The sequence below is a fragment of the Lates calcarifer genome, linkage group LG7_1 (genome assembly GCF_001640805.2).
Source record: "Lates calcarifer isolate ASB-BC8 linkage group LG7_1, TLL_Latcal_v3, whole genome shotgun sequence".
In the NCBI taxonomy this organism is placed as follows: Eukaryota; Metazoa; Chordata; class Actinopteri; family Centropomidae; genus Lates; species Lates calcarifer.
This window is the reverse complement of record NC_066839.1, coordinates 6,229,503-6,241,599: the sequence shown is the minus strand read 5'-3', so window position 1 is coordinate 6,241,599 and position 12,097 is coordinate 6,229,503. Positions and strand designations below refer to the sequence as shown.

The following is a 12,097-nucleotide window of genomic DNA, read 5'->3' as shown; positions in this document are numbered from 1 at the left end:
GCACACTAGAATTAGCTAAAAAACTATTATTTTTATCACTGGCTACATAGTGCTGGAACGTCAGCTAGGAGAGGGATTTCCGTGGTTCAGATCTTCCAGGATCTAATCCAAAGGAAAATGGATCACAGTTTTTTTTACTAATAAAAGTGGAAACGCACTGTCATGGTTGATAGATGCTGGGAATGTCTTTGACACTGGATGTAGACCTGACTTTCAGTCTGAAAATGTCTACTTTATGTTAGAGTAAGAATTACACAGTAACACAGGGGACATGATCTTAAATAAATGACACATCGTCTTCCACATTCAAAAGAAAGCTTTAATTAGAAAGTTATATACACACTGTAAAATTAAATTAAACTTTATACAAATATTAAATTACTATCTTCACACCCACTGCCATGTACAGAGGAAAAACCAAAGCTGAAAGCATCGAAACTAAGAATCAGGATGTGTACTTCTTTTTTAAACCTGTTATTTTTCATGGGAAGCGACACCGTACAACAGTGCTTCTGAACGCAAAGTTAATTTCAGTTTTTTTTCTTTTCAATCCCATAATATTTTAATGCCTTATAGCAAAAGAGAAGCAAAGGAATAGTGAAATATAGGTGCTTATAGGTTCATCATCATCATCATCATCATCATCATCATCATCATCATCATCACAGTAGCTGAAAAAGCAAAGGGGAGGACAGAGAAGGATGGACATTCGTTCAGTCGTGCCCAAAACACAACAAAAGTAAACTCATTGATAAATACACAAAGACAGTTTTATGCATAGAATAGAAAAGAACAGAGTAAGGCCATTAGGAAAACAGAACATGTTGCAATACTGTAAAGCAACCAACGCGGAGGCTTAAGATTATACATCAAAAAAAAAAGAAAGAAAATGTACAAGTCTAAGGCAACATTCTGTTTGCATTAATAATGTAGCCGTTGACAATGACAGACAGCCACAAATGCCAAATAAAACTGAGAATAGAAATTCAGACAGGTCTTTGTGTTTTGTCTTGTTTTTTTTTTTTTTTTTTCTAAGCTCAAAAAGTAATTCTCAGAATCCATCTGAGTCATGCTGTTTCCACGGTGACCAGCTCAACCGCCAAAAGCTTTTCAAGTGGCAATGAAAACAGGATGGATGACTTCTAACAAAATAACATGATTCTCTCTTAAATTTGCGCTTGGCATTAGAAAGGGAGGGTGAGTGAGTGTATTTGGCGGGGGTGGGGTGCTATAGAACAAAATACTTTTATTATTATTATTATTCCACTGCAACCAGTTGCAGTTGTGTCGATAATGCACAAGAGTGGAGAGAGTCTTCAGTTCGGTGTAGAGGCGGGCGAGAGCCAGTTCCTCTTAAGGAGACTTGTGTTTTCCAGCCATTCAGTGGAAAATGATAAATATTCTAGCTTGAGAGTGCATGAATAATACACACATTGTGTAGTGGACTCGTTGCCTGAAGTGACGCTGGTCTGTTCATGTGACTTATTCAACGCTGGGAGGGATTTTTTCCTATGGTGAAAGACAGGGACATTGTGAAGCTAGCCTCTAATCTGAAGAGAGGCGAATCAGGAAATGGCTGTATCGAAAGCCTATCCATATGAGGACATGTCCTCTCCTGCCTAGCTGACACACACACATGCACTCAGATTCAACAACTCATGAGCCACACACACACACACACACACACACGCCAAACAATAAATACAGTGGGAAGAGAATTAAACACAAACAACCTTAAAGTTAAGTCATGTGCCCAGTCACCATGTTCAAAGACAACCCCTCTCCTAAGCTTACAGACAAAATGTGACATCATGTCTCCCTCTTATACAACTAAGATGTGCAGCACAGTCCTGAAACCAAGACACCAATCAATCCCACTCATGCGACAGAAGCAGCACCTTCCAGATACTGGGTGCAGCTGGCAACAGAAAAGAAAGGAGCAGTTTTTTTAAATAGTTGTGATATGGTGCTTCGTAAAATGCTGCACCCTGCTTTTAGCTCTCGTGAAGTGGTTCGCAATCCCACTAATCCATATGCTGGACGCCGACCGGATACACAGATAGCTAGACAGCTGGAGAGAGAGAGAGAGAGAGAGAGAGAGAAAGACAGAGAGAGGAGGCTTCATGCTTCATTCAGAGTGGGCCACTGTGCTGTGACAGCAATAACTAAAAACAACATGCAGCATTCACAAAGAGGGCCGCGAAAACCCAGCCCGTCACTCACAACTTTTTCAAGTACAGCGGGAAGACGATTCTGATTCTGAGCGCCGCAGCGTCAGGGGCAAACATCACAAGTTATTTTCTTTTCTTTTCTTTTTTTTTATCTGCAGCAATCCTAGACAGAGTCGACGTGTCTCGATTGCGAGCAATGTTAAGATAGAGAACTACACCTGGGAGGAGGCAAGTGTATGGTGATACATAGCCTATAGTACACAACCTTGACTCAGTATGCATGATTTACTCATATACATAGGATCTACAGGATTTATGTTGAGCTGGCACCACTCTGTTTGTCTGACTTGTCTTTAGTTTGATCCAGTAGCTGGGTCCAGTGGTGCTCCATCACTGCTGGTGGTGCAGTGAGTATTGGCTGTTGGCTTTGCTCTGCATGGGTAGCAATGGTAGAAGAAGAGGTTGCAATGGGGGAATGGGGCATAGTTCCAGTCTTTTTCTCTGCTGGCTGCTAAGGGTGGGTGGGTTGGTGGGGGGGTTGGGGGAAGTAGGTTGACAGCCACAGTCAGTCCTGGTCAGCAGTGAGAGATAGAGAAAGAGGGGCTCTCCTGCTGATGCTGATAGCGGGCTGGCAGGCTTCAAGCTTCCTTCAACAGGGGAATATCTGCAGGGAAACAGAGCAGACATATTAGAGTAGAGCAGAGGCTATAGAGTTGTGTTTGGTGCAGCGCTCTAGCCACCACACAGTCACAGTATTAGTACTTCTAAAGTAGCAATCCATTCCATCACCTGAAACATTTCAGTGTCAACTGATTTAAATGTACGTTTATGCTTAATTACAAACTTTATCCAATACAGAGAGTTAAAGTTTTGAATTAAACTTGCTCTTGTGTCTTTACTGAATGTCTCCAGCGGTACCGGAGTCCATACAATAAATAACATTGGAAATGGGTTGACATTTCTATTAAAAAGTATTGATTTTGTTGGCCAATAAAATCACTCTGGACAGGTGTTTTTTGTCTTCACTAGTCCTTGGCAACCGAGGAAAACGTCTGAATGACTTTGTGTGTCTTGTTATTTGAGCTACACTGATAAACTGGCTGATATCTGCTCATAGCATGTAGCTGGGTAAGGTAAGTGACATGACATTGCAGTGCACATTATTTGTCCACCAAAGTTTATTTTTAAGCCATTAACTGTTCTGCTTAATACATCCCTTGGTTATAATTCTTTAAAATAACAAACTTAAGGGAACTGCTTTATCACTATCGAGTATTTGCACCTAATATATCTTTCTATGTATGTATAATTACACAGACTTTTCCCTCTTACCATCAGAAAATTCATCCGTAGAGGTGACAGAGAGCAGACTGTTCTGGTCGCTGCTCTCAGAGTCTCTACGGAGAGGTAGGGGGCCTGCGCATGCACCCCCAGGGTGCTCTCTAGCCCATGATGATGAAGAAGAGGAGGAGGAGGAGGAGGAGGAGGGGGCCTGATGAACCAGCACCGTCTCTGCGTGACGGCGGGAGGAGAAGGATGATGAGGAGGAGGTGGATGGGAGACAGAAGTCTAAGTCTCTGTGGTGGCGGGTTCTGCTGGGGCCTTGGCCTCCTGTGGCCCCCTGAGGAAGCCCCTCAGAGAGCACAATGGGGACTCGTGACTCCGGAGCTGGTGGAGGAGGCGGAGAAGGAGGAGGACCGGAAGCACCGCAGGGTCCGCCACTTCCATATACAGCCTCCTCATAGGAGGGAAGTGTCACCTGGACACCCTCCACCATGATGGAACTGGCCTGGCCTGAGACTCCCTGCTCCCTCCTGATGGATGGAGAGGGGGGGAAACGACAAAGAGAGAATGAGTCAGACAGAAAGACAAGTGTGGGCAAGGTGGATCGTGACACCAGGCTAAGGTTGAAAGGCGTGATGCAGTCATGTGTGTTGCGTGCCACAGCAGAACCTCTGAGTGGAGGTGATTAGTGTTGACTGTACAATCCCTTTATAGCAGGCTGCACTAAGCCCTCAGGCCCACTACACAATCAACAAGAGTGCCAATGAGCATTAGATCAAATCGTTCTGGCCTTTTTATCACAGAGCCACAGCAGACACGGTCAGTGACTGTGATGGGATTAACTTCTTTTTTCCTACTTTTACTTTCATTTCTCAGGTATTTAAAAAAATGCAAACTTGTAAAACTGGTTGCCACTTTATGCAAGCAACTTTAAGTAACTGGTTTCAACCAAAACATCTGAACAGTAGGTGTGTCCTTGGAAAGAATGAGGGGCACAATCATGTGTTAATTTGTGACAAAGTGGGAGGTAGTTTTACAGCACTAAAAATAAAAAGGCCAGTGTTCCTCAAGAGTAAACAAAAGAGTTCCTGGCAACGGCAGGTTGCTTAAGAAGTGAAAGGCTGATAAGAAAAAATTCCTTTCAACATTTTTGAGCTCTTTAGTCCAGCGCCAAGCACTGTTCTCACTGGTCAACAGTTATTGTCATCAGTTAATTTGACAATATTCATGAAATTTAGTCTGACAATGCAATCCAGGTATGGTGAAGTTCAAGGTTTGGCATATATATGGTGTGAGAATATAGTAACGTGTGTGTGTCTTACCTGCTGTGATGGAAGGACTTGAGTTTTGGCTGTACAAGAACAAACAACACCACTAAAAGCAGGATGAGTGCCACAGAACTAGCTGTGGATGCCACAATAGAAAGAGCCGGTATACCCAGCGGAGAACTTGGCTCTTTGTCTGAGGGGCACAAGCAAAGAGAAAGAGAAAAAGAGAGGAAGTGAGAATGTGGTTCAGTGATTCTGCATTTCCTGCATGAGATTGTGTTTGATTACAAACAAAGACACGTTGCATGGAAGCTGAGGTGAAAGACCTTGTGTTAGTCGGCAGCTGATCTGCATGGGGCCGTCCCACTCGCCATTCTGGCAGGTGAGGAACTTGTAGTCTCCCTTCAGAGCATAGCCCTCGTCGCAGAAGTACTCAATGACGGTCCTCTGGGTGAGGCGGTGGCAGGGAGATGGGTGACAGCGGTAGCCTCCGTTCTCTGGTTCAGTGGGGGGCGAACACACTGAGAAGAAGAAGAAGAAAAAGAGGCGATAGATTTTTTAACAATCATGGTTGTTGTTGTGTACAGAAAATGTATTTGGCCGTAATTTCTACCTGTGGTTGGAGTTTGATTCCTGTGGTTTCCTGTTATGTTTCCCTGCTGTCTCTCAAGGACAACCTCACTGTTTGTGTGATATCATATGCTACTGAACCAATGTGATATTTCAGTTTTGATGCAGTCATGTGTGTTAAAAGCAGAAGTTGATAAAGCTGTCTTTGGGAAGTGAGAGAGGAAAAAAAGGACATGACCAGTCATAATGTGTGTGCTTGTGATTGTCACGTGTACATATTAGTGTATCCTGCTCACCATTGTTTCTGATGCAGCGTGGTGGTTGATGGGACCAGGCTCCAGAACTCATACAAATGATGGTGGTGGGTCCATCTGCTGTGTAGCCGGGCTCACAGCCATAGGTCAGCAGGGTGCCCGGAGGAAAAGATCCTCGGTTAGCTTCGGTCTGGTTCAGCAGGTCTCCGTGCTGCACGCCGGGCGGCCGCACACAACCTGAGGACACAGAAACGAGAGAAGAGAATGAGAATTACTTGGTTTGCTTAAAGGGACACGGACAAAACTCAGATATAAGGCTCCTTCCTCTGGCTCTAGGCTGGACTCATGATCATTTTTTTGCTGCTTATGTAAGGAACTACCAGCTGCAGGCAAACAGGGATTCTGAACCATATTTTAATAATGTAAGGTAACAAGGTAATTATAAGGTGTGTAAGTAACCTTAGTGGAGCTGAGACTGCCTCTAGACAGGATATGTAGCATCTTAATTTTCAATTTTGGCCTGCTGGGAAACAAGGACAATTTGTCTCAAATGTGGCCTGGTTCTGAGAATTATGATGTACCAATATTATGTCAAATAAACCTAATGTTTACAGTCACTAATAGTGTGTTTGTTATGGCTGGCTCCATCAACGTCTAATGGAGGACCTAATAATAGTGACTGTAAAATTTCAGTTTTACATTAATGTAGGGCTTTTGGAATACTGTGCTGTTCTGTCATTACACTGACATGAACGGTCTGCTGGTCTCCTCCACAGGCAGCTGCCACTGGGTCAAACAACTTTTCACAGGCAAACTGTCAGGTTGACAGGCTGAGCTGATAATTAAAGCTCAGAGGTATTGTTACTTGAAACTAGGCTGCATTTTACACAGGCATGGGAGAAGCACTGTGTCAACATGAAGTTAGGTAGAGAAAGCCACGCTGCGCAGTACAGAGAATATCTACAGTGGATTAAAATGTCACAAGGAGCTCCATATAGATCTAATTTCTCTCGATTATCTCCCACTCATTAAACTGTCTTCATCCCACGCCAAGACCGGTCTATCTCTCAGGCGGTGAGACGGGATCTTCAGCGAGGCTCGTTTACTTGGCTCTAATGACAGACTTGAAGCTCTAAGCCAGCCAATAAAGTCAAGATGAGGCAGAAGACCTAAAGTTAATTGTACTTTGATCCACCTTCCCATGCTCCGGCTAAGATGTTGCAATGTCACGCCAGCTTCTTGTCTGTGTGTGTGTGAGTGTGTGTTTCATTGCTGGGAGAGAGTAAATTATCTGAATTTGTGCTGCACTCCCACCACAGCTCCAAACACTGTTCACACATAATATACAGACATGTTTGGAGCTGCAATCTGGCGAGAGCAGAGAACCTAAATCCACAATCTGACATAACATTGCAGCACCTGTGTAAACTGAGACACGACAACAGGGGGATGACTTCACTTCCAGTATAACTACTAACCCAAGTTCTGTGGAAATCATAGATACCAACAACCCAGTTTTATTACTACTGATCTGATTAATCTGTGAAGTGGTTATGCAAGAATCTGGGCTTGGCTTCAGTGGAATATTTTTCAGTACCACACTGAACACTTAAAACCCCTTTGGGCTATAATATATAAATCAAATCTGTCTTCTTAACTGTTTGATTCATTAAATGGAATTAAATGATGTGCAACAATTTTTCTCAGTAACATGGAGCCAACATAAGTACATTTAAAAACACCCCCACAATAAAGAACATTAATAACATAATGACCATCAACACTAATGACCATATGGCTCATTATTTAATCCCTGGTCTGAGTATTTATAAAATCATATTGGCCATGGTGTATTGCCATGCCTTATCACTTGCTTGACATAAACAAACACACCAACACTGCAAACAGCCACTTTGTCTTGCCTCTGTGTCTGTTTAGAGATTGAAAGAGAGACTATTTCCACAGCAGTGCCTCTAACATCCTCTAATCTCTGGGGAGAAACACCGCTCTAAGCTGGCAGCACAAGATTAAATGCAAACACTCAAATGGTGCGAGCGCCTATTCACACACACACACACACACACACACACACACACACACACACACAGCAACAAAGTCAACACCCACAAACAAAGACACTCCCAGGACTAAGTCATGTAATACCAAAGGGTGTGTTATTGAATTCAGCTGGGGACAGATTTGGTATGTGTGCTCAAGAGGAACAAAACATGGAGTTAACACCTGGTTACTATAAAGCTATAGATGTGAAACTACTGTAGATGTTGCAGCTGGCTTACAGCGTTCTCAAGTTCTATCTTTCTCAATCACAAAATACTTTCATCACTGATTAAACTGCTGATTATTTTCAGCAATCAATTAATCATTTGGTCTACAGAAAGCCAAAGTGACATTATCAAATTACTTGTTTTGTCCCACAAAGAGTCTAAAACCAAAGTACATCTAATTAACTATGATGTAGGACAAAAAAGCAGAAATTCCTCATGTTTGAGAAGCTAAATTAACCATTGAATGTTTGCCATTTTTAGAGTTATATTCTGTATATTAATGTGGTTTAGCTGTATATGTAGAGAGCAATGCCTTGACAGTGATTACCAGCATTCAGCCATGACAAACAACCAGGCTTAATGTCTCAGAAACAAGCTGAATGGTTGTTTAATAGGGTACAACATGCACATGGTCTGTACATTAATGTAGTCTTAAATATCTATGTCAAACACATCTATACTCTTGATCTCACACATAGAAACACTATCTGCGTACACCCACATCTCAGGATGCCATTTGACACCGTGACCTGAGCAGTTGTTCGCTGAGCTGCTTCAGGGCAACTAAAGGCTCTCTAAGGAGGAGATGGTGCTAATGGAGGTGGTAAAGGTGATGAATTGATGACCCCAGGCTGGGAGGCAGCAGGGGACAAAAAAGGCCTCGGGGTGCAGTTTAGGATAATAGCCTTCAGCCGGCAGCCGCTGTTATAATCTTTTGTGGAGCGCTGCAAGGGAGTCAATAGAACTGTAGAAGACTGATGAGTGTTAATGGTATTCATCATCTTTGGCTTTTGAACTGCTTTCACCTTTGCAGGACTGTCTCAGAGATTAAGGCATGTGCAAACACAAATGATTGGGCACATTTAAATATGCTGATTCATGTTATTCTTGAATAAAGACCGATGAAAAACTCTGTAATCATGCTGCATACCATGTATTTAAAACACCAGACCTTGTCAGTACCTGAAAACCTAACTGTAACAAAAGCTTCCCCCACACTCTGCAAGGCTACGGTGATTAAACGTACTGCTTGATAAAAAATAATGAGGAGGGAAAGAGACCAGAGGATGAGCTTCAGTAGGAAGAAAATGCAGCATATTCTGGCTTTAAGAGTGACAATGTCTTACAAGATTTTTTAAATACAGAATACGAAGAGCTAGTTATTCCTCTAGCTTTAAGCAAATCCTCTGTTGTTTATGCTGTTGTCAAGCCCACAACAGACCTCCCTGCATTATTCTGGGGTTTAAAGCACTAAGACACAGATACAGTGTCAGGCTTTACCCAGTCATGGGTTAATTCTTATGGAGAGATCGGGTCACAGAGGTCATTGAAGTCAGGTCAGTCTAAATGAACCATGAAGCCAGTAAAAGGTCCATTTTGAAACTTGTGGTTGTTTCAGAAGCCCAACAAACCGGGCTCTCCCTCTCATGCAAGGAAAACATTGTAGCCTGTCCAAACCAGCTTGTTCCATCATCAGAGTTTTCCAAATGTCATCTGCACCTACTGCACTTACACAAGACACTTACACTGACTGTGTGGTTAGATGGCATCAGAAAACTCTGCTGCAAGCCCTCACCCGCCTTGTAACACACACACAACCAGGTATATTATTACAATGTACCAACATGGTTTTGTACTAGTTTCTCCCACATTGGATAATGCAACTTTTCAGACATACTGTTTCTTTTATTAAGGGTTTTTTTTTTTTAAATGAATTGCTGTACTAAATGAAACACTAGAGATAAGATCAAAACGTCCACAACAGTGAACTAGTTTCACTGTATCTAGAGTGGCACTCAGTAGAGCGCATACCTCTGTCAAAGCCAAACAATCCTACACACGTCAGTCTGGCTCTTATCTGCACCAAACTGTACAAACTCATAGATCTTAACATCATAAATATCTCTGAAAAGATACAGACCTTATTTCCTGAAAAAATGACAAATATATCAAAAAATGTCCCATCTCGCAACATAAGGAAAGTGATTTTAAAAATTCCTGGATCTGCTCCTTTAACTAGATCTGCACCAAAATTTAATGGCTTCTTCCCTGGCTCATGCCTCGTCCCTCCACCAGGTTTGGTATGAATCAGTTCAGTACTTTTTGAGTAATCCTGCTGACGAATAAACAAACAAACCAACAGACATAACCTCCTTGGTGGTAAAAATAACATCACTGGACTGATACTAATAACACTTTTAAAAGCTGACATCAGCTGATAGATAGTACAACAATATGTGTCTGATTCTGTTACTATGCTAGTCCTAATGTCGTGATGTTTCATTGTATTAGAGCTGAAACTATATTATTCTATAATTCCATTGACAGACAAGTAAATGACAACAAAGCTTTTTAACACACATTGCATATTAGTACCATCTGACAACATGGACACCAAATATAGATTAGATATGCATAAATGCGCACACACACACACACACACACACACACACACCATTTCCTTGTACACTGCACCCCTTGAGAATAGAGCAACTCAAACAGATGTCAGCTTGGAAAGTGAAAATGAAGAGAAGCTATGGAAAGATAAAGAAATGTCAAAAAGTGGTTGTAAAACTTGAAATTTAACTTCAACTCATTCTCTCATGGGATTAGACTTGTCAAAAGGAAGTCAGCGCCTACCCTCCAACAAGAATGTGAGACAAATATGTATTCAACTTCAAATAATTGAGTTTAACTATTAAAAAAAAAAAAGTTTAAAAAGAAGAAAAAAATATATTTTTACAAGTATTCAGAAAGGAGAGGTGGTGAGGTCAGGTTAGAAAATAATTACTAGAGAATAACTGAGAAACAGAAAAAACACATTCTGACAGGAAATGTACTCATCATCCGATAAAGAGAAAGAGAGGGGGAGGAAGGGGAGAGGGGAAGAGAGCGCAGAGAGCGCAGAAAAACGTCAGCATCATGGAGCACTGTGGCCCAGAGTAATTACAAGCCAAAAAGAGACATGTCTTGGCAGGTTGACCAATAGCTCTGCGTGTTAGGGAGAGGCTCTGTACGACAACAATGGGGAAGAGGAGGCAGCAGGCTGCTACAGTACATACCACACTGTGGGCTGGGCTAGCACAAACGGAGAGACTCTGTCAAAGGAAAGAATGAACGCCTGGTTCGGTATCCAGAGATGGTGGAGTGGTAAAGATATATAACCTTGCTGTCTCTCCTTTTTCCATCACCCTCTCAGCCTAGATTGAATATTGGCTTTGAAAACACACAAACACACACACACACACACACACAAGGAAAAAAACTGATTAAAGCACTAACCAATGCCAGAGTGGATTTCAGCACACCATGTTTTGTGCTTATGAAGGGAATGAGTCACAGTTAAACACAAGCTGTTCTCCCACTGGTCTGATGTGAGGAGTTTGCTCAAGAGAATGGATTTTTTGAGAAATGTCGAAAACAATAATGACTAAAACATACTCACAAGTGCCTCATGAAAGCTAGTGGAAATAGTGGGTAAGAGCAACGTGCTTACATTAATTAAAAAATTACACAATTATAGAAATATTCAGTACATTACACATGTGTTTAAAATCGGGAATTACCCCATGTTTGCTTTCAATATCCACTATAAAGTGGACATATAAAAGGATAAACTATTAGAAATCTTCTGGGCACATAACTGTAAGCTGATCGGAAGAGTTTAATTGCTGAAAGATTGAGGAACACTTGTGTTGTAGTGGGAGGACTGGGCCAGGACAGAGTGGCCCATGAGGCTGATTGCTAATCCCAACATCCATCGCCTTAAGGCCCTGCTGGAGGAGACTTGGGCCGTGGGGGGCGTTAAAATCCCCTGCCTCACTCTGAAGTGTCTGCCTGGCTGTGAATATCTCCCTTTCCCCATCTGTTACTGATGGCACTCACCCACTAAGAGCTGGAAGGAGGGGGGTGGATTGAGGAAAACCCTGGTGGTGGTGGGGGGGGGGGGGGGGACAAGGGTTTTAGCCCTCTTTGCCCAGGCAAATTAAAATTCTAATTATCCTATATTACAAGCAGGGAGTGCTCTAAAGCAGATCAGATACTGATGACTTCTGCAGCCAGCTGTTTGGTTGCTCCAGAGAACAATAGGCCATAAAAGAGGGTGTGTTTTCCCCTGTGTGTGTGTGTGCGTGCTCAAGTGTGTCGGGAAGCAGGGGAATTTGTGTGCATGAATATATGCTAAAGGGGGGTTGTGTGTTGGATTAAGCTAAAGACCGAGAGGATGATGATGCTCTCTTTGGCCCGGTAAATATGTTTTTGTTCCT

At 42.4% G+C, this 12,097-nt stretch overlaps 1 protein-coding gene across 2 annotated transcripts in view; it reads right to left on the bottom strand.

The window, feature by feature from the left end:
* Positions 1-298: 298 nt before the first annotated feature.
* susd6 (sushi domain containing 6) overlaps positions 299-12,097 on the bottom strand; it is a 31,459-nt gene continuing 19,660 nt past the window's right edge. For both annotated transcript variants that reach the window (XM_051071780.1, XM_018682557.2), the window contains 5 exons: positions 5,590-5,784; positions 5,050-5,244; positions 4,778-4,916; positions 3,504-3,985; positions 299-2,835 (listed from right to left, as the gene is read on the bottom strand). In XM_051071780.1, coding sequence (XP_050927737.1) covers positions 2,810-2,835; positions 3,504-3,985; positions 4,778-4,916; positions 5,050-5,244; positions 5,590-5,784 — 1,037 coding nt within the window. In that variant the 3' untranslated portion in view covers positions 299-2,809. The remainder of the gene's footprint in view (positions 2,836-3,503; positions 3,986-4,777; positions 4,917-5,049; positions 5,245-5,589; positions 5,785-12,097) is intronic.